Here is a 22,974-nt window from a genome sequence, read left to right as displayed (position 1 = left end):
TATTTGAGGAAATATTTTGTCAGATTTAGTTTTCTTCCCATGAACTACAAATATCCACAGTTGAGTGAGTTGGGTTTAACTCCGCTTTTAACAGTGCTCCGGTTATAACACGGCGTGTCAGCTTAATGTGGGAGGAAAGCCCGAAGTGATCCGGGTCTCAGACGTTTACCACTTTGGTGAAACCCACGAGCACGGGTATAGTGCTGACAAACCTAGAAACATAATCGGGGCGAACAGGGATTCGAACTCACAATCATTGGTTTCTGGCGTGCCCCAGGGACGCAACTCTGCACAGCGAATCGCGGCGCTTTTGGCGACTGGGCCACCTCCGTGAGCCGCTTTAGTTGTAATCTGATCATAAAACTATGCTTGTGTCCATTAAAACATATAATTCAGGGGAAATAACATGACAGACTCTTAAATGTCCCATCTCGGTACCTGCAACAATAACTCAACATAAACGTCTGTGAGCGTGTGAGTGAATGATTATTGCTGAACGCTACATTAGACATGTATTCGCGCCGAACATACCTACTGTCGCGAGGCTTACATGCGTCCACAATACGCTGTTGAATGCTCTGATGCAGCTCAGAAACACATTTAGCTAGCTAGGTTATGTACGCCAGGAATAGCCCACGTGCCTGTAATAATAATGTCCGATTTAGTCAATGAATGCAGACCTGTTTCTCACACTTGTGTTGGTATCATCTTGTGGGTTAAGTGCATCTTTGAGAAGTGTCGCAGTTAATTAAGGAAATACCAAAGTGATAAGGCGTAATACATTTACCAATGTTTGGAAATATACAAGCATGGGTATAGTGCTGGCATGGGTATGATGCTGACAATCACAGGATCATAATGAGGGCGTATCTAGGATTCGAACGAATGAGTTTAGGATCCTGGCAGCTGAATGGACACAATGCGGTGCTTCATACGGCGAAAAAGCAAGACATTTTCACAACCACTTCATCCAAGTGTATCGCATGTTATTGATACATATCTCTCAATTCACTGATTTCATCACAGAGTTCCTATCTGTTTATTTCCTACGTCAGCGCATTGGCAATGAGAGATTTCTTTGTGTCAGTCATGACGATGTCCTCCCCGCTGATCAGGGTCGTCTTAACAGTGTAACGATCTGGCCACGGACCAACAGCAAACGTCAGGTAGAGTGGTTCTCTGAACTCCACATTCATCCTCGCTAAAACAACCTCCCTATCCAGATCGATGAAGGCTAGCCTCCCCCTCCCCACATCCAGCACAGCGCCATGATGGAGGGAGGCCTGTGTTCCGGGAGTGTTAGACATGGTGTTTGTCCAACACTTGCCTGGTTCTGCTTCCTGATCCACGGAGGTACAGACCCCCCTGTGTTTGTGGCAACTCCATACACCGATACACCAGGAGCGACGCTGATAACACACCCAGCCTGCCCTGTCCAACTGCCCTGCCTCTACTACACCCAACTCCAGTATCGGTTGTCCAGCGTCACTCATCACGCCGACCCTTGACTTGGTCTCCCAGTATTGGGACGTTGGGTGGACTGGTGTGAGATTGGATGAAAGAAGGGGGATGGGGGTGGAGCTACACGTGCCACTGTAGGACTGAAAGCTCGACTGACGTTGATTCCGTGTGGCGGGTGGTGAATTTACTAACTCACCGTCTTTTGTAACATGGCACATCGAAATGTTGGCGCGATCAGTATCAAGTTGTAGTGTATTACCTGAAATTATGGAATGAATATTTTCAGTGTCGTTATTGAAATCTTTGTTGTCAACTAGATCGCGAAAGGTTCAGCGGCTATTTCATATATTTAGATCACAGCAGGTAGACATTTCGATGGGAAGGAATCCTTTGGTACTGACGTTAAACGAGTTATTACAAATTTGATATATGGATATGATAAAATATGGACATGCAGAATTTGTTATAAACCAAGCCATACAAGAACATGTCACTCGTTTCACTTACTCTAATCATCACCAAAGAGGAGACGGTGAATGTCACATGTAAACAGACACAACGTGTCAGACTGCTGATGTTTCTAGGTTCATACCAATCGCCATCAAGCAGAACGTTTGGTTGTTATATAGAGTTTCGACGAATCTAAAATTGTCCCTTTCTCCCATAAGAATATAGTGTAGTAATCAGTTGATTCCATGCAAGATACGGACCGCCCCCGTTGGCAAGTGGTAGAGACGGAGGAGAGCGGAAGGTCCGGGATTCGATCCCCGGCCGCGTCATACCAAAAGACGTTAAAAGATGTTGCCCTGTCTGGCGCTCGGCATTAAGGGTCTAAAACAAGGACTGGTCGGCTCGGAGTCAGTATACTGTGTCTGAGTAGGGTATTCATATTAAACTGGGGCATGGTATCTCAGTGAGCGAGCACTATAAATCGGAATCAGTCCGGACTATAACAAGCAGCCACACAAACACACACACGTACATGCACGTCGCTATATAAGTGCGATAATCTTGGACGCGACGTTAAATCCAATTTCACCTCACCATGCAAGATACATGATTTCAATAACCGAAGACATTTTTTATACATACACTTTACATGTATATTATTGCTGTCACCTCATGTTATATATCAGTGACTATGCTACATGAGATACGAAATTAATATTACATTTTTTCTATAATATTTTGCATGTTTGAACATTAGTAGTTTCAATATTGCTGTTATATCCTGTCTTAATAATATATAAGTTTCATGAGACAGAGTTATTGTTTCAACAAGGAATAAGTACACGGATAACATTTTGAATGTTAAACAAACGTATTAAAATTAACATAACAAATGAGTTACAAGGTCAAACACCATGAAACTATGTTAACATCAGGTGCTCAGTACAGCAGCGATCTAAGAGTTTATCTTGATAGTGACGCAATAGTTATCTCTATGATTCTTGACTAGGACTTTGTTGAGGTGGCAGTGAGTATTTCTGCTAGTTTGGTATTTATTTACTTCATTGCTGTACGATTGTGAGGAGTGTGTGCATTAAGGACATACTTACAAGACACAAGATACGACCCTGGTGAGACCACTCCCCCCACAATATGGACAGGAGAACCACAGACTGAAATACACATATATACATCTCATAAAGGAAGCGTGTGCTTTCTTGGATCAAATCTTAGAGCGAAAAACAGATCCAATAACCAATGTACATATTTGCTGCATTTTGCTGCAACGTGTCCGGTACTTCATCTTTCAAGGGCAACATATTTAAAGTTGTCTTACTAAATTTGTTTGTTTGTTTGTTGTTTAACGCCGCACTCAGCAATATTCCAGCTATATGACGGCGGTCTGTAAGTAATCGAGTCTGGACCAGACAATCCAGTGACTGATAACATGAAAGACATTGAATATCCAGGTGAATGAGTGAGTGAGTATGGTTTTACGCCGCTTTTAGATATAAACCAGCAATATCACGGCGGAGGGCTTCACAGATTGTTCCCATGTCGGGATCGAACCCGGGTCTCTGGTGTGACGAGCGAACGCTTTAACCACTAGGCTACCCGACCGCAACTGAATATCCAAGACAAAAAGATCTGCATGACATGATTTAACATGTTTTTGTCGGGGTAGTTACCTTTAGTCTGCAGAGATATCATATTCTTCTTGACCCCTGAGATCATCTGAAGAAAAGGAAGAAAATGCTGTACCAGTACCTAAATATCAATTGAAGATGTTGGTTATTATAAACTCGTTTGCTTGTTCTTAAATCATTCGTGTAATCAGATTAACATTTTGCAACTAATGTCATTTATAAATATACTGAAGCGCAAAAGAAACGTCACCATGGATAGATATATAAGAAACCTTATTTGTCCGAACACTGTAAACATACTTTAAGACTTTATAAAAAGATGAAACTTGGCAAAACTGATCATCAAGGTTGTAATTAAGGTGTCAAGTGTTCTTAAAGTGAAACACAACACTAGTCTCTGAGAAAATTGCATCACAAGTCAGTATCTCGTGTGTCCGCCATGCGCATTGATGACTGCCGTGCAACGTCGATACATGCAATGGATGAGGCGGTTAATGTAGGCCATAGGCACTTGAGCCCACACTCTTAGGAACGCCTGACACAGTTCAGCTGCAGTTGTCGGCCTTGGTCGGACATCATTCAGCCGTCTTTGAATCTCGTCCCACAGGTGCTCAATGGGATTTAAATCGGACTGAGGGCAGGGGACTGCATAGTTCTGTTGCCATTCTGCTGGAGGAAGTCTCTTGTTGCTCTCGCAGTGTGGGCACAGGCGTTATCATGCTGAAAGTCGTGGTTGCGACGACGTGCCAAATGAGGTATGGCGTGTGGTCTCAAGACTTGATCGATGTACCGAGCTGCTGTGACACCATTGCCTCTCCCTTGACCGATGTTCTGGAAGACCACAGGGCCGACCATCTGTGCAAAACCAATTCCACCCCACATCATGATGCTCGGACCACCCTATGAGTCTCTCTCAACAACACAAGCAACCGAATAACGTTCCCCATGGCGTCGCAAGACTCTCTCTCTCTCTCTGCCATCTGCTGTTGAGATACAGTATCGGCTCTCGTCTGAGAAGAGGACTCTTCTCAACTGCTGGTCGCGCCAATGCTGGTGCTACGTTGCCCACTGAAGACGGTCCCGGCGATGACGTGGTGTAAGAATGGGTCCTCGGTGTGGCCTGTGACAGTGGAGGTGTCTGCTCGTCAATCGTCGACGCACTGTGTCCGCACTCATGTGTCGCTGGTGTGTCCCCATGGTCTGTCGAGCAGTTTCCGCAGCAGTAACAAAGCGATCTTGAAGATGCTGTCGCACAATCTGACGATCCTGACGTCTGGTGGCGACCCTTGATCTTCCACTACGTGGTCGGTCACCTGTAGTGTTGGTGGTCTGGTACCGTTGCTTGAGCCTGTATATGGTCCTTACGTGGACTTGAAATGCATTGGCTACTTGCCGGGCGGTTTGTCCAAGGGCTTGGTGTCGCTGATTTCTTGTCAATCTTGGCATGTGGTAGCAATTCAGTAACGAATGAATGTTATCCGATCTGGGTGGATTTTTATAGGGCAAGAAAAGCGGGAACGCGTGTGCATTTCAATTTGCACGGAACTCACGTGCATCGGGTTACCATGGCCGTTGCCGTGATGCGTATGGGCGATCGGTTTTATTGCCATCTGCTTTGTCATCATCATCAAATTTAATTTTTCCGGACAAGGTAATGTTAAATTTTAGAAACTTTGACAAAACTTACCCAGATATTTAAATGACAACTTTTCATGCAATATTTCTTGGGTTGACGTTTCTTTTGCGGTTCAGTATATTTGTCTGCAACTTACATGTCCAAACATTGTGAACAGACGCCTTTCCGTCAATCGTCCCTGTTGAAATTGCCTCAGATCATGAACTAGACTTTGCTTCTGAAATCTTGGGTGACTACTACCTGTATGTTCAAATATTGCAAAGAGAGAAAAACAACATCTAGTTTGTGACTTAAGAGGTATTGGTTTATGTCTATGAAATTATTTCATCATCATTACTATTTTAATAAAACCATAAAGGACATTTGAATGACATGATATGTATTGCCATCAGGTCACGGTAGAAGGTAATTTAACAAATATAAGTTAGAAAAACCTGTGTTAGACCATAAGAAATATCTGTTGAAACACAGTCCATCGAACATTTCCGACTAATATCTTAAGCATATGTCCATGAAGAATCACTTTCACATAGTGATGATACCACAGGGTAAGAAATTGACACTAGTTCGATAGTCGTTGCCAAAAGGACCAATAGTTAAGGTATCATAAGAACGAGTAGAAATTGGCCCTTTATCGGGTTTTGCTTGATGTTTTTTGTTTGTTTGCTTGTTTGTTGTTTAACGCTGCACTCAACATTATTCCAGCTATATGACGGCGGCCTGTAAATAATCGAGTCTGGACAAGACAATCCAGTGATTGCTATCATGAGCATGATCCACGCAATTGGGATTCGATGACATGCATCAACCAAGTCAGCGTGCCTGACCACCCGATCCCGTTAGTCGCCTTTTACGACAAGCACATTCGCCTTTTACGGCAAGCATGGGTTGATGAAGGCCTATTCTACCCCCGATATTCACGGGTCTTGCTTTATGTTATCATTATAAGGTCTAGTAGACTAAAACTGTTAGTTTATATCGCTGTTCCGGGTGTGCGGATTCTGCCACATTGAATTAATTGATTTCAATGACAACACATCCTTACCCAATCCTCTTTGCAAGGGGAGGTTTGTGTGCGATGTTGATTTCATAGTATCAGCAACCTGAAAACAAGATCGTTCAACAAAGCCCACTACGTTTTGCCAGATATATAATATGAACTTTTGAAGTAATCAATTGATTAAATATGATTATACTAATAGAGGACAGGGCACAGAGGTCAGGACACGTGAAACATTTTCTATGTTATTGACAACACATTCTGATTTATGAGCGGGGCATTTTCCGAGGAAATTGTTTTACAGATACAGTATTTGTTTCGACACATCATAGGTATTCCATTATTTTCTTCTTTATCTAAGAGTTAACATTCAATAAACACCATTGCACATCTTGAAACTAGTCTTATGATTTATGTAAAATATTATCATATTTTGCTTTAGATATATTTTTGCATTTCACTTTCCCGTGTCTGATTAAAGGAGTACTTACAGTGCAAATACTCTCTTGGTGCTCGGCAAAGGGAGAGATCGACAAATTTGTATCCAGGTAGGACAAGATGTTCTGCCATTCCACTTAAAAAATAACAGATAATTTATGATACAATGTGAATGCGTTAGATGAATAAAAACGACAAAACTATTTCCATAAAGTTTGTTTGTTTGTTTGTTGTTTAACGCCGCACTCAGCAATATTCGAGCTATATGATGGTGGTCTGTAAATAATCGAGTCTGGGCCATCGAGCCACGCAATTGGGATCGATGACATGCATCAACCAAGTCAGCGAGCCTGATCACCTGATCCCGTTAGTCGCCTCTTACGACAAGCATAGTCGCTTAATACGCCAAGCATGGGTTGCTGAAGAACTATTTTTGCCCGGATCGGGACATTAAGTAACTGGTTCATTTGGAGATATACATACCTGTGTAAAGGGAAACAAGTTGAAGTAGTTTAGCGTCTCTTTCCTGAAACAAATATTACATCAGTCTCATACCATTTACTAACACGGATATCCTCATCATAATACAGTTAAAGGCAGTTGGAATCATTCATGTGTTTCAATGTTCTGTTTGGGGAAAATCCTGAGTGCTACTCAGGCCTTTTTTTGAGTGAGCACATTAACTGAATGGCCAACACGGGGTCTTATTTTGAAACGTACTCGGTGTCAAAAGAAACGCGAACCAGAGAAACATATAGAGAAGTATGTACTTAGCAATAGATGTTTCAAAATGTAGACCACTTAACGACAAAACTAACAATCAGTCAAGTGTTACCACAGTGTCTTTATTCTTATCACGATATGCTGGACGTGATTTCCAAACTTTACACGCTAATCCTGCACGAGACAAATGGTGCATCTCGAGTCATGGGTCTATGATCATGACGTCACATGTGATACGTTCACGAGCGTCGATTCACATAACATACACTACCAGTATGTTCGTTTGTGCATCTAACCAATCTAAAATCCCTTGAATATGTGTAATTCGTCATATATTAACCAACATGTGTGGCATTCGCGTTTCTCTTGTCGGTCAGTATATAATGCAATATGTACGTTCATGTAGCAATAGGGGCGGTCGGGTAGCCTAGTGGTTAAAGCGTTCGCTCGTCACGCCGAAGACCCGGGTTCGAATCCCGACATGGGTACAATGTGTGAAGCCCATTTCTGGTGTCCCCCGCCGTGATATTGCTGGAATATTGCTAAAGGCGGCGTAAAACCAAACTCACTCACTCATGTAATATTAGGGGCGGCTTGGGATAAAGAAATCCATGTGCTTAGTCTATGATACCTTGTGAGTATACCATGCCGCCGCCGTACTTTAATGCTTCAGCTGTGTGCCTTTGCTGAAAGGTATTTAAAACGGATGGAACCAATTCCCGAGAGCCTATTCAGAACATCACTATGTACAAGCGTGTACATGTGTAGAATTATGTACTGTAATTGAGTACCAGCAACAATACGACCGCATTAATTTTATTGCAATGCTAACAATAAACACTTTTACCTTCTCTATATTTTCCAAATCTTCTTTCAGTTTCTCTTCATCTCCAGTATCTACAGGGTGAAGTGAAAGTCACGTACATTACTTAAACAGGACAATTAGGCACTGTGAAGACAGAAGTGGAGACACATAACCTAGTTTAGCAATGCAGTCATGGCCAAATTACAACCAACAGCCTGAAAGTGAATAAAATCCTCAAACCATAGTCTCATAATTATTCATTCTTACCCCTAGGATCATTTGTTGTGGTGTTTTGCAGATGCAGACGTTCTCCGGGGCTTGTTTCGCTTATGTGAGAAGAAACGTCCTTAACATCCTAGGAAGAAGAATATTTGACAGATTTTCTACTTGGTTTGGTTTGTTTGTTGTTTAACGTCGCACTCAGCAATATTCCATATATTTTCTACCACAACATATTGCAAACTATTATTTGTTGTCCACAATTCACAATTTGCACAGCGTATGATAACTTCGATAACGATGAACCAACAAGTGTAGATGATAGGCAAATGGTAACTTGAATAGTGAATCAGTGCTGAGAATTTGGCCCTGAAATGGAGGTATTAAGGGCGTTGCACCCTTCAGGTCCGCCCAGGACTAAAGTGGTACATGTAAAACTACATTAGCAAGAATAGGCAGCATGATATTATCTCATTAGAAAAAAATAATTAAACAAAGAAAATTAAACAGTACATATCGCTTACCGCTAAAATCAACCCATTCTTGTATTGCACCGAGTCAGGAGGCAAATACACATCAGCTGCAAGAGATGGATTGATATCCAGCCACAAGGTTGCCCAGAACATATTTTCAAAAGTTAGCAATCAGCCATGAACGACACTGATCAAGTATCAAATGTGATAACATTACATATGATATTCTTGCAGTAATGTAAGTTGCCGTTTATAAACATACTTAAACGAAATATGTTACCGACTAAGCGGACGATTTGGGCTTCCAAATTCTGCCAGCCTGTCGTTGAAAAACGTGTCGTTAGATCCGTGTCATGTTTCACAACAAATTGTGATTATATATTGATTATAAATATATGATTATAAACTATGATTGAAGTATTAGCAATGTTAGAACTTACTTTTATCTTGAGTTACATTGTCGACACTCCCCTGTCCTTTCTAAAACAAGAACAAGCCGTGTATTATGTCCAAGGATATAGAGATGGACCTTAACAGAAGGTCTATATATTGCTACTAAATTATTGAACGTCTCAGAAGAGTGAGTGAGTGAGTGGGTTGGGTTTAACGCGGCTTTTAACATTATTTCAGTTATATCACGGCGTGTCAGCTTAATGTGGTAGGAAAGTCCGAAGTGGTGCAGGTCTCAGACGTTTACCACCTCGGTGAAACCCACGAGCACGGGTATGGTGCTGACAAACCTAGAAACATAATCGGGGCGAACTGGGATTCGTAGGTTTCTGGCGTGTCCAAGGGACGCAACTCTGCACAGCGAATCGCGGCGCCTTAGACGACTTGGCCACCCGTGGCCCCCTCAGAAGAATGAGTGAGTATGGCTTTACGCCGCTTTTAGAAATCTTCCCAGCAGAAATCTTCACGGACACAAAAAATGGGCTTCACACATTGTACCCCTGCAGGTAATGGAACCAGCCTGGGTAATTGATCACATAGGTATAGGCAATAAACTACCTTTTGCCCAAGTGGGGGTTTCACGTTTGAATATGTCCCCTGCAATCCATGCTTGTCGCAAAAGGCGACGAAATATTTCAAGACGGCCAGGCTAGGTGACAGTGTGGCACTTTATTCATAATCGTTTTGTTCTGATTCGAATACTTACTGGCCTCTGCCACAAAACTAAAATATTGCTGCAGCTAGGCGTTAAACACCAAACAGACAAAAAGCAAATCTACATCTAATGGCGCTTCATTATATGCCATTTTTGTCAGAACACATGAGCTTACCACTGTAAGGGACACCATGCTCAATTACCCCGTGTTGTTATGGGATATATTTGAAGCCCAACTACCCATTCTCTCTAAGAGTCGACCGCCTCCGTGGTCTAGTGGTAGAGCGTCCGCCCGGAGAGTGGAAGTTAAAAGATGGTACTTGTTGTTACCCTGTCTGGCGCTCGGCATTAAGGGGCTAAAACAGGGACTGGTCGGCTCGGAGTCAGTATACTGTGTCTGGGTGGTGTATTCATGTTAAACTGCGGCATGGTATCTCAGTGTGCTAGCACTATAAATGGGCATCAGTCCGCATTAGTACTATCAGCCACACGACCCGTGAAGATCAGGGGTAGAAGAGGTCTTCAGCAACCCATGCTTGCCGTAAAAGGCGAATGTACTGGTAGAAAGCGGCGACTAACGGGATCGGGTGGTCAGACTCGCTGACTTGGTTGATGCATGTCATCGATCCCAATTGCGTGGATCGATGGTCATGGTATCAATCTCTGGATTGTCTGGTCCATACTCGATTATTTATAGACCGCCGCCATATGCTATTCTGGAATATTGCTGAGTGCGGCGTTAAACAAAAAACAAGCAAGCAGCCACACACGCACACACACGCACACACATATACTGTTAATTCGCCATTTCACTGAGATGGACACCAACACATGCTCGTAGCTTTATAAGAGCAATTATCTTGGACGCGACGTTAAACTCCATTTCACCTCACCTCTATCAAACCGCTATTTGTTACAAACGATTAAATGGAATAGGATGCAACCACTAAACTATATAAGGGAAAAACTCTCCTTGATGTTCAGGCAAAATCCCCTACCAAAGTAGATACTGGGGGTGAAATGGCTGCGGGTATACTTTACATATTGTTACTGGTGTCCATATTTGTTACACAACACGATAATGAGAAAACGCAATCCTTTTTATCATTACCATTTCTGTATTTTCTTCTCCCTGTTCTGTTGTTACACCTTCGGAGGCTGGAGTATAATATAGATGTGAGATTATGACAAATAAAATTATAAGAACTAAGTTAAGTATAACGTTGACATTCGTACCACTTTTCGTTTAAAAGTGTGACTGGAGGCTGCTATCGGTAGGCCTGGACACGGCTATCCTTTTCGCGAACACCTGGTGTCACCACTTGTTTTCAGTGGTCCATTCATATAATTTTCATCACTGTTTTGCCTGTCAAGTCCAAATCTGTTCCGACGGATAATCAAGACTTGATATTCTCTGGCGTTGACGTTTGATATATACATTATTACTTTGCATCATTTATCAGTATATAATCCCTATCTATGTAATTCCGTTGTCTTAAAGCCCTTAAACAGTTTTTGAGTCATATCATGACGTGTACACATTATCTGGGAGGAAAGAGGTTGCTAACGGATGCCATGTAAACATAATATCAACAAGTCACACGGCATTTGTGATTCTAAAATACATGGTTTAGCGTCTGTAAACCCCATGCTTACATGATTGCGGTCCCTCCATTGCTGTCTTCTGTGGGTCCCGTCCATCTTCTGAGTTCCCTTCAGACAGTAGAGGAACATCTTGAAGCACATTCTGAAATGTCGAATCTTTTTGTGTCTGATACTTTTGTTGTTTGCAGAAAAATCAAAATGTGTCGCATGGCCTCTTGACAAGGAATAACATACGTATGTTTGTTGCGATGAACCACTGCATCTGTGTATTTCATATTAAAAAAAAATAAGTGGCTCAGGTTTTGGGAATCTGTTTTAGCCATGAAATGGTAAATAAGGGAATATTCTGCCAATAAGCTTCACTGCATGTATACTTTCACCCTGGACATCATTTTCAGAATGAACATGTGTTACATGATTCCATTTTATAATTACATCTGCAATATTATATTGAAAACCTTACGACACTTGTGATGGCTAAAAGCACACGCAAATCACGTCTTCACGCTTACTTTCAATGGTCCACACAAACACCATTCGTTACTTTTAATACTGCCTGAGCGAGATGTTTTTACGCCACTTATAGCAATCAATATTCCTGACGGTGGACACCAGAAAGGGGACGCATAAATATTACATGAGGGGAATCGAACACGAGCGACCGTTTAAACAACAGGATTACTTTACGGACACATGACACATTCTACACGAGAGCATCATCCTTGACACAAAGGGATGAATTTTCTAGTCACAATTACTATATGCAACACTTAATGATGATATCCAAATCAAGGACAACTCTTCATTCTATGTGAATTGTTGTGTCTCAGATTGATACAGAGCATGTCACATGACAACCGCCACATATCAGTTGGATCAAACCCAAACCTACCTGCTCTTGTGTCTTTCCCCCCTTTCTTTTTCTTGAGACTGAAAGTCAATATTGAGACATGTGTAATACATTACGATATACATATGATTCAGTCCGGCGAAAGTAAATGCGTGTGTGGACGTTTTTTTTACACTGCAACATGCCAGCATCCCGACAGCCTGGACATAAGCGTGTCCGGACCAGGCATATAAGGCAACAAGGTACGATGGCAAGCAATCAGCACAGACACATGGCCTGACCACCCGAGTCGGCCTGTCTCCCTCAAGTTGGCCTGACCACCCTACTCGGCCTGGAACCCGGTAGTTGGCCTGATCACCCGAGTCGGCCTGTCTCCCTCCAGTTGGCCTGACGACCCTACTCGGCCTGGCACCCGGTAGTTGGCCTGTCTCCCTCCAGTGGCCTGATCTTCCGAGTCGGCCTGGCACCCTCCAGATGGCCTGATCTTCCGAGTCGGCCTGGCACCCGGTAGTTGGCCTCATGACCCCAGTCGGCCTGTCTCCCTCCAGATGGCCTGATCACCCTAGTCGGCCTGGCTCCCTCCAGATGGCCTGATCACCCGAGTCGGCCTGGCACCCGGTAGTTGGCCTGATGACCCCAGTCGGCCTGTCTCCCTCCAAATGGCCTGATCACCCGAGTCTGGCTCCCTCCAGTGGCCTGATCTTCCCAGTCGGCCTGGCTCCATCCGGATGGCCTGACCACTCGAGTTGGCCTGGCACCTTTTGGTCGGCCTGATCACACAAGTCTGCCTGGTTCCCTCCAGATGGCCTGACCACCCGAGTCGGCCTGGCACCTTTTGGTCGGCCTGATCACACAAGTCTGCCTGGTTCCCTCCAGTGGCCTGATCACACAAGTCTGCCTGGTTCCCTCCAGTGGCCTGATCACCCGAGTCGGCCTGGCACCTTTTGGTCGGCCTGACCACCCTGGTCGGCCTGGCTCCATCCAGATGGCCTGATCATACGAGTCGGCCTGGCTCCCTCCAGATGGCCTGACCACCCGAGTCGGCCTGGCACCTTTTGGTCGGCCTGATCACCCAAGTCGGCCTGGCTCCCTCCAGTGGCCTGACCACCCTGGTCGGCCTGGCTCCATCCAGATGGCCTGAACACTCGAGTTGGCCTGGCACCCTCTAGTCGGCCTGATCATCCGAGTAGGCCTGAAAACCCGAGACGGCCTGGCACTGTCTAGTCGAATTGATTCCAAACAGTGGAGTTTTACAGCAAGAAAGAAAATGTATGGATGTCAACTTCTTTATTATGAGGAACACAACGTTTCGGAGTATGTGATTACTCCTTCATCAAGCAAAGACTCCGAAACGTTGTGTTCCTCATAATAAAAAAGATGACAACCCTTATGTGTATCACTTCTAAATGCCTTTCAAAGATTTAACATGCTTGAGGTTCTGTTGACCTTTTCGGATCCCCAGACACTGGACAATACGTAACTGTATCCACATAAATACTTGTACTACAATGAACCCACAATTTCTGTTGCATGTCAACTGGTAAATTACACATTTGGTGCATGCAATGATCTACCTTAAAAGAAAGTCTTCATGTCAGGGTGGAATGTACGGCCTATGCACATCTGTATCATTACTAGTTAAAGAATCCTGCTGTCTCATCAGCCAGTCACCGTCTTATAAAAACTTGGCCTGTCTAAACGGAGACCATGACGTCAGTTACCTGTAACAACAAACTTGAAAGTCTGATGATGATAAGATAGATCTTATAGATCTTCTTATACAACTTGGATAACACAAACTATCTGAAGAGTCTAAAGAGTTTACCTTTCTTCTTGATGGAACCGATTACTTTGCGAAATACGCTCTTTGGCTTCGTCTGACCTTTCACCTGCTGAGAGGAAGAGTATCATTATATCACAGAACATTCACTTTCATTGGGTTGGTCTAAAATTCATATATGGTTTTAAAATAGAGATTTTACCATATGACCCGAACAGGGACACGAACATCTATGCCAGTTCCCAAACGTTAATGTCAGAGAGGATTTTAAAGTGATAAACCACTAAGGCCAGCGTCATTTAAGGATTTCCTCCCACATCAAGGGGGCCCAGTCATCTCAGTCTCAGCAAGTCCCTGTGCAGAGTTTCACGGCAAGGCAAATAAAAAAAACCTATGATCGTGGGCTCGAATACCACATTCGCTCTGATTTTGTTTCCTAGTTTGTCAACACATTAACCATAGTGTAGGTTTCACGACAGTTGTAAACGTCGAAGACCGGCATCCCTGGTCTCTATAACAACAAGTTGACACGCTGTGATATAACTGAAATACTGTTCAAAGCAGCCTTAAATGCACTTCCTGATGTCCGAGAAACATTATCAATTAAACATAAAGAACGGAACACCTACATGTTCTGGTGTATCATCTGTTGTAAACATTTCTAGTGTAGCACCTGAAAGGCAAATAAATTGTTAAGTATTTCATTTTTTAAAAAGTCAAATAGTTATAATACAACACGAAATCGTCACTTTCAGAATTATTGTTTTTTACTTCAATTGGTAGTCCCATGTCATACTTATTTAACACTTGGTAAGACCCGAGAAGATCCGGGGTAGAATCGGTCTTCAGCAACACATGTTTGCCGTAAAAAACGACTATAGGACTAAAGGGATCGAGTGGTCAGGATCGCTGACTTGGTTGATGCATGTCATTGTATCCCAAAAGCGTGGATCGATGCTCATGATGTGAATCACTTGACTGTCTGGTCCAGACTCGATTCTTTACAAACCGCCTTCATGTAGCTGTCATATAACTGAGTGTGGCGTTAAACAAAAAACACACCAAAATATCACACTTGGTAAAGTGTCTGTACGTACCCGTTCTCGAGTGGGTTGCAGTCTCTTGTAGAAACAACAGCTTTGTCCTAACATCAATAGCAGCCTGAAACAAGGAAAAAATGATCATAGGTAACAACACTGTTGAGTGCTTACTTGGAAGAAAAGAAGACTAAAGGTCAGATAAAGAGAAGTCTAAAGGTAAGATAAAGAGAAGACTAAAGGTCAGATAAAGAGAAGACTAAAGGGCAAATAAAGAGAAGACTAAAGGGCAGATAAAGAGAAGTCTAAAGGGCAGATAAAGAGAAGTCTAAAGGCAAGATAAAGAGAAGACTAAAGGTCAGATAAAGAGAAGTCGAATGGTCAGATGAAGAGAAGTTGAATGGTCAGATATAGAGAAGGTTAAAAGTCAAATGAAGGCAGACTAAAGGTCAGATGAAGAGAAGTCGAATGGTCAAATGAAGAGAAGTCGAATGGTCAGATATGGAGAAGATTAAATGTCAAATGAAGAGAGTGAGTGAGTGAGTTGGGTTTAACGCCGCTTTTAACAGTATTCCAGTTATATTGCGGCGTGTCAGCTTAATGTGGGAGGAAAGCCCGAAGTGATGCAGGTCTGAGACGTTTACCACTTCGGTGAAACCCACGAGCACGGGTATGGTGCTGACAAACCTAGAAACATAATCGGGGAGAACCGGGATTCGAACCCACAATCATAGATTTCTGGCGTGCCCAAGGGACGCAACTCTGCACAGCGAATCGCGGCGCCTTAGACGACTGGGCCACCCGTGCCCCTTCAAATGAAGAGAAGTCTAAAGGTTAGATAAAAGAAAACTAAAGGTCAGATGAAGAGAAGTCTAAAGGTCAAATGAAGAGAAGACTAAAGGGCAGATAAAGAGAAGTCTAAAGGTCAGATGAAGAGAAGTCTAAAGGTTAGATGAAGAGAAGTCGAATGGTCAGATGAAGAGAAGACTAAAGGTCAAATGAAGAGAAGACTAAAGGGCAGATAAAGAGAAGTCTAAAGGGCAGATAATTAGAAGTCTAAAGGTCAGATAAAGAGAAGTCTAAAGGTCAAATGAAGAGAAGACTAAAGGGCAGATAAAGAGAAGTCTAAAGGTCAGATGAAGAGAAGTCTAAAGGTTAGATAAAAGAAAACTAAAGGTCAGATGAAGAGAAATTTAAAGGTCAAATGAAGAGAAGTCTAAAGGTTAGATAAAAGAAAACTAAAGGTCAGATGAAGAGAAGTCGAATGGTCAGATATAGAGAAGATTAAAAGTCAAATGAAGAGAAGACTAAAGGTCAGATAAAGAGAAGTCGAATGGTCTGATGAAGAGAAGTCGAATGGTCAGATATAGAGAAGATTTAATGTCAAATGAAGAGAAGTCTAAAGGTTAGATAAAAGAAAACTAAAGGTCAGATGAAGAGAAGTCTAAAGATCAAATGAAGAGAAGACTAAAGGTCAGCTAAAGAGAAGTCGAATGGTCAGATGAAGAGAAGTCGAATGGTCAGATGAAGAGAAGACTAAAGGTCAAATGAAGAGAAGACTAAAGGGCAGATAAAGAGAAGTCTAAAGGTCAGATGAAGAGAAGTTGAATGGTCAGATATAGAGAAGGTTAAAAGTCAAATGAAGGCAGACTAAAGGTCAGATGAAGAGAAGTCGAATGGTCAAATGAAGAGAAGTCGAATGGTCAGATATGGAGAAGATTAAATGTCAAAAGAAGAGAAGTCTAAAGGTTAGATAAAAGAAAACTAAAGGTCAGATGAAGAGAAGTCTAAAGATCAAATGAAGAGAAGACTAAAGGTCAGCTAAAGAGAAGTCGAATGGTCAGATGAAGAGAAGTCGAATGGTCAGATGAAGAGAAGACTAAAGGTCAAATGAAGAGAAGACAAAAGGTCAAATGAAGAGAAGACTAAAGGTCAGATGAAGAGAAGTCTAAAGGTCAAATGAAGAGAAGACTAAAGGTCAGATGAAGAGAAGACTAATGGTAAGATGAAGAGAAGACTAATGGTCAGATGAAGAGAAGTCTACAGGTAAGATGAAGAGAAGTCTAAAGGTCAGATGAAGAGAGGACTAAGGGGCAGATAAAGAGAGGACTAAAGGTCAGATGAAGAGAAGACTAAATGTCAAATAAATAGAAGATTAACGGTCAGCAAATCTTAATATATACTGTAATACAGTTTGAATTTGTACAAAATCCATCTATGGCAAAATCCCTCGAAAAGATTCGATGCGGAGTATTGTCGATCGAGGCGTAAAACAACTTTCACAACAAGTCAAGCAGGATTATTACGCGGCATTCATGTAGTTCCTAGTACCATTTTTGTTTTCAAAGTTATGCCTTGATATTTTTTCTGAATTCCTAAACATACATTGTGTCCTTCGAAACATAGATGAAGACACGTTTCAAGTTCGGATGTATATCCAGAATATCCGTGAACTGTCCACACATGAGTTGCTGGTCAGTTGTACAATGAGTAAGTGAGCTGGGGTCTGCCCTGTTTTGAACGCTATTTAAACCAAATGGGAAAACAAACGGACTCGGAACGTAAAGCTAAAGAACACATTGTGCTGACAGACCACGGATCATAATCAGGGTAAATCTGGCACTCATACCAATCTAGTGGATCCTGGCCCGACTAAGGACGGCAACTCCGCACTACTAATTGCATCACCTAAAATCGCTAGACCCCTCACATGTATGTCCTTATGCAAATGATAGCCTCGGCTACTATTACGATCTAGGGAAAATTCGTATCCACGAACAAAATAGTAGGCATGTGTGATGTGATGTGTAATTCCTTCCGTCGTTTACAGACTGTAGAATATCGCATATCTCTTGTTCTCTTACCATTCTGAGAAAATGAAAAAGTTCCTTTTTTAGTTTCATCCTCTTCTGGAGCTCTTTCTCCGTTTGTTCGTCACCACCCAAAGGCTGGTTTGGGGGTTCATGTGCTGTAACATCAGCATCTATTGATAATTCCAGAATTATGCTGGTTTTACACACATACATTTAACAGTAACCGTCAAGTTATGTTAGCTTGCTGTTATCTGGTTGTTTATTGTTTAACGCCACACTCACTCACTCACTCACTCCTTACTCACCTATGCACTGATTATTATAATATACAAGTTGTTTACCCTATTGTTTGTTTGTTGTTTAACGCCGCACTCAACAATATTCCAGCTATATGACGGTGGTCTGTAAATAATCGAGTCTGGACCAGACAATCCAGTGATTTACATCATGAGCATTGACCCACGCAGTTGGGACCACCTGATCCCGTAAGTAGCCTCTTACGACAAGGATAGTCGCCTTTTACGGCAAGCATGGGTTGCTGAAGACCTATTCTCACCCGGATCTTCACGGGTTATGTCAGCAATTGCATGGTAATTAACAATCAGAAAAACACAAATCTTCCCTCGACCATGTATACTGACGTAGCATGGATTCTTTTGTCGATGATCCACCATTCAGGCTGGTCATCAGGAAGTTTGTCTGAAAAAAACCCGACCAAAGTGTTGAACAATGTGCTTTACTGGCATTGTTAAATTTACATTTTAAAGAGCAACAGTAATGAACCAAAAAGTGTCTCATATTTTTAAGGAAAATGGATTGTCTCATAAAGAACATTTAATCAGGTTTTGATTCCATAGAATTGGCTTTGAAAACGTTTATGTCTCATTTGATCTTTACATCATTCAATCAATATCCCAGTGCCTTACTGTGTAGAATGTGTATAACAGTGGAAACAACTTCAGAACATCAGCTTCCCCAAAGATATATTCCATCTGCCCCTTCCATTCATCTGAAAAGTAATACTGGCGGTTGAGCATACTACTAACAAAGATTGAATGTCCACGTAGAAGACGGCGTGTAAACATATAATTCGATATTTTCGAGATATGGAATGGTCAAATAACATTATCATGTCAATGCCTTATTATTATTCACGAATTTGCAAATTCAATCAACAGGGTTTGGGGACCACGCATGGGTGACATCTGGACAAGTTGTCTCAATTAAGATGTTTCTTTTTAATCACCGGAGGCATTGTGTTTATTTACATGACAATAATATACCTACTTCGAAAACATCTCAACTCTTGTCTGATGGAGAAGACGTAATTAAAAAAAGATGCACCGAAAGCTTTGTTTTCATGAGATCAAGAATACTTAGCGTAAAAACTCGAGTGTCTCCCGCTTGTGTTTACAGAGGACATGCCAAAGGAAGAGAATTTATGGATGTCAACTTCTTTATTGTGAGGAACACAACGTTTCGGAGACTATACTTACTCAGGTGATGAAGGAGTAAGCATATACTCCGAAACGTTATGTTCCTCATAGTAAAGAAGTTGACATCAATAAATTCTCTTCCTTATGTGTATCACTTCTAAATGCCTTTCAAAGTAAGGACATACCATTCCTCAAACTGGTAATCTGTCTCTCCATCTCGTGCACCTCCTGGAATGTATTATATTTGTAAACTCGTCACAATTCCATATCTCATCAATGGCACGACAAGTCCAGTTTCATAACATATTAATTTCATGTCAACTAATGTAAAAATATGTTGATTGTTCATACGTTTAAATTAAAACGCATGGTCTTTAAATTAGTAACCATTTTAATTTCCTAATGCACGGCCATGCTTAACAAGCTTTGTAAGGAATGAGAAATAAGAACATTTGTTTGCATGTAAGGTACAACAGAAATTGGGCTCAGACCTCATCGAATAGCCACGTGACCAGTGCCGATCCCCGGATCACGGTGTTCACCTGGGATAATACCGGTCAACCGGTCGATATTATGGATACCAATGATCACATCAGGTCGATCAATACCACGTCAACATTATGTTTACATAATCAAATGGCGAGGTTCGCGCTGCAATGCGTCATGTACCCATGATCGAAATGTAGAGAGTAGTATCTTGGAATAAATACCTTTTCCGCTGTCTCTAATCTGACTTTCATTTCTTTGGCGCTACCAGAAACTGTGTAAATATAATATATATAATTATGATTACACGCCCTCATCTCAAATGCGTGTTCATATGATATTAAACCATGTTCGTTATTCATCTCACACACATCTATAGAATCTCACCAGAAACATGTTTTGATAGTGCCAACTGCATTTATTAATTATTCGAATCGAAACCATCTCACACTATTATTGTCCTTACTATGCACTGATTATTATAATATTATTTGTTTACCCTATTGTTTGTTTGTTGTTTAACGTCGCATTCAGCAATATTCAAGCTATATGTCGGCGGTCCGTAAATAATCGAGTCTGGACCAGACAATCCAGTGATTGACATCATGAGCATCGATCCACGCAATTAGGATACGATGACATGCATCAGCAAAATCAGCTAGCCTGACCACCCGATCCCGGTAGTTGCCACTTACGACAAGCATAGTCGCTCCTCTAATAAAAGATTTACTAGATAGTTATGCCATGACAATCATATGGCTTCACGAGCTTTCTTAATATGATATGATGATCGTATGATCACACCTGCTAACAGACACTTTTCCGTTTAAGGTTTAGGAGCATACATTGCTAATGTAGCAAAGTTAGCAATTTGAAGTATTGTATTTGTTTTGCCCAGTTAAGCTCCACACCTTAATTTCACATATTTTGAACGAGTATCATTTCAAAATATCTACATGTGACAATAACCTATTTTTTAAGATATATGCCTGTGATACAACGGAAGAGGTCTAAGCGAAATTGGTACTTGAGCAATGAATGCTTCTCCTGACTGTTGCAACTACTGGCTGTCATGTGGCGTCAAACAACAAACAAACAAGCACTGATGCAAGGACCACTATGGAACAATGCTCATGATGTCAATCACTGGATAGTCTGGTCCAGACTCGATTATATACAGATCACCGTCATATGGCTGGAATGTTGCTGAGTGCGGCGTTAAACAACAAACAAACAAACACTATTAAAGATAATTCATGTGAACATACCCGTTTTGAAAAGCCACCGTCGACCACGAGGTTCAAACGGTAAGACGTGCGCATCATAGACAATATTCTCAAATCTTGATAGATCCGCACACCACACGTCATGTATCGACATTGTGGAGTTGTGCTCTGATCTGAAATATTAAAAAAGTTTTATGTTTTTTAAAGTATGAATTCATGAAAGAGACAAACCATTAAAATCACATGGACTATTTCACGATACGTTAACAGTACTGGGCCCACTTTGCGTGACAGACCGCCGTCATATAGCTGGAATATTGCTCAGTGCGGCGTTAAACAACAAACCAACCAACCAGCTTGCACAAAGCGATCTTAGTGCTAAGACTATCGTAAGCCTATGTTAAAGTATGGGAGTTACGATCATCTTAGTGTTAAGATCGCTTTGTGCAAGTGGGCCCTGGTCTGGCTATTGTTTTTAATCTTGATGTACCTGAGTCTGGCCCTCACTTCCTTGGATCTACACATTAGTAGGGTGTCACCAAGTCTGTTTAGTCTTCTTGCCACTGCAAGCATCAAAGTCCTGGCATCTTCATCACACTCGCATATCACCTCCACGTTGTTACTGTTCATATTCTCCAAGAGAACAATACACTGTTCTTTTTTTAGAAAAGTCAGATAATTCGCATCTTCACCATCACATCCAGTCATCGTCTCAGCAACAGCTGCCCAAAACGCCATCATCACATGTTCGTATTTGGAAGCATTCATCACTAACGAAGAGTAGGGAACAAATGATGAACATCTTTTTGCCATTTTCTGCAACTTTGCAAAAAACACACCCTGGTCTTTCAAATCACTGGTCCAGATGATTCCATGCACTACGTTAATACCATCATGTGTGAACCGACGTAAGTTTGCAGTGACTCCCCTTGCAACTGAAGTGTTATATATTCGTATGTCCTCTATTGTATCACTGAAGCGACGAACTACTGTCAATACCATGAGTGGCTGCTGGGGCATTGCTAGAAATATGTCACACATGATTTGACCTGGTCTCTGTAACACAGGGAAGTCTAATGACACTGCTAACGACTCTGACAAATGCACAAAACACGTTGTGTCACAATTTGCGTCCACAGCTTCTCCATTCACAAGAGCCTGACTATACAATGGTCCGTTTGTCTCCAACATCGAAAACAGTTTGTCTTTAATGTCAATAAGATTGGTAGGAAGTTTTGTAGGGACAATGTTGACATCTCCTGTTAATGTAACATTTAGGTAGGATAACTGATAACAGATGCAAGCGATGGAGGCACATGCATTCTTGGAGAACAACATACACAATCATTAAGCATTAGACACACATGTGCAAACAAATTTGTGTCTGGTACCAGAAGATGACTTCATCACAAATCGACCCCGGTAATGATTGACGTTTTATAACTTACGATCGCAGGAACAAAATTGGTAAGAGAAAGCGTTTCTAAAGTCAGTTTATAATTTCATGTTTTGAAAATATTAAAATACAACATGCTACATGTGGGATGGGACTCAACCCAAAAAAGTAGGGGAATCTGTACTTTACTTAGAAAGTGTTATCCCAAATATAACATGTGTTACATTTGATCGCTTTCTAAATTCCATTGTGTGTTCATACACGTGCTGCATCGTAAAAGATATAAGTGAGTATGGTTTTACGCCACTTTTAGAAATATTCCAGCGGGGGACACCAGAAATGGGCTTCACATATTGTACCCGTGTGGGGTGTCAAACCCGGGTCTTCGG

General features: G+C 41.8%; 1 protein-coding gene across 2 annotated transcripts in view; it reads right to left on the bottom strand.

Annotated features, from left to right (window-relative positions):
• Nucleotides 1-213: 213 nt before the first annotated feature.
• The window catches only part of LOC124130348, a 73,855-nt gene continuing 51,094 nt past the window's right edge, over nt 214-22,974 (bottom strand). Inside the window, exons 10-33 of one of the 2 annotated variants that reach the window (XM_048390616.1) lie at nt 21,680-22,448; nt 21,232-21,362; nt 20,188-20,237; nt 19,663-19,705; nt 18,968-19,050; nt 18,683-18,740; nt 18,093-18,211; nt 15,289-15,352; nt 14,821-14,864; nt 14,237-14,300; nt 12,454-12,491; nt 11,613-11,703; nt 11,068-11,114; nt 9,292-9,331; nt 8,903-8,958; nt 8,427-8,514; nt 8,202-8,251; nt 7,115-7,157; nt 6,685-6,767; nt 6,239-6,296; nt 5,330-5,433; nt 3,600-3,645; nt 3,021-3,083; nt 214-1,720 (exon numbers count right to left, since the gene is read on the bottom strand). In XM_048390616.1, the coding sequence (XP_048246573.1) occupies nt 1,047-1,720; nt 3,021-3,083; nt 3,600-3,645; nt 5,330-5,433; nt 6,239-6,296; nt 6,685-6,767; nt 7,115-7,157; nt 8,202-8,251; nt 8,427-8,514; nt 8,903-8,958; nt 9,292-9,331; nt 11,068-11,114; nt 11,613-11,703; nt 12,454-12,491; nt 14,237-14,300; nt 14,821-14,864; nt 15,289-15,352; nt 18,093-18,211; nt 18,683-18,740; nt 18,968-19,050; nt 19,663-19,705; nt 20,188-20,237; nt 21,232-21,362; nt 21,680-22,448 (2,906 nt within the window). In that variant the 3' untranslated portion in view covers nt 214-1,046. Of the gene's footprint in view, nt 1,721-3,020; nt 3,084-3,599; nt 3,646-5,329; nt 5,434-6,238; nt 6,297-6,684; nt 6,768-7,114; nt 7,158-8,201; nt 8,252-8,426; nt 8,515-8,902; nt 8,959-9,291; nt 9,332-11,067; nt 11,115-11,612; nt 11,704-12,453; nt 12,492-14,236; nt 14,304-14,820; nt 14,865-15,288; nt 15,353-18,092; nt 18,212-18,682; nt 18,741-18,967; nt 19,051-19,662; nt 19,706-20,187; nt 20,238-21,231; nt 21,363-21,679; nt 22,449-22,974 lie in introns of both variants that reach the window. The other variant, XM_048390617.1, reaches the window with a different exon arrangement.

The sequence above is a fragment of the Haliotis rufescens genome, unplaced genomic scaffold, assembly GCF_023055435.1.
Source record: "Haliotis rufescens isolate VD_foot unplaced genomic scaffold, xgHalRufe1.0.p SCAF_9, whole genome shotgun sequence".
Lineage (NCBI taxonomy): Eukaryota > Metazoa > Mollusca > Gastropoda > Lepetellida > Haliotidae > Haliotis > Haliotis rufescens.
Note: the sequence above shows the minus strand (reverse complement) of the source record. Positions and strands in the feature narration are given on the sequence as shown.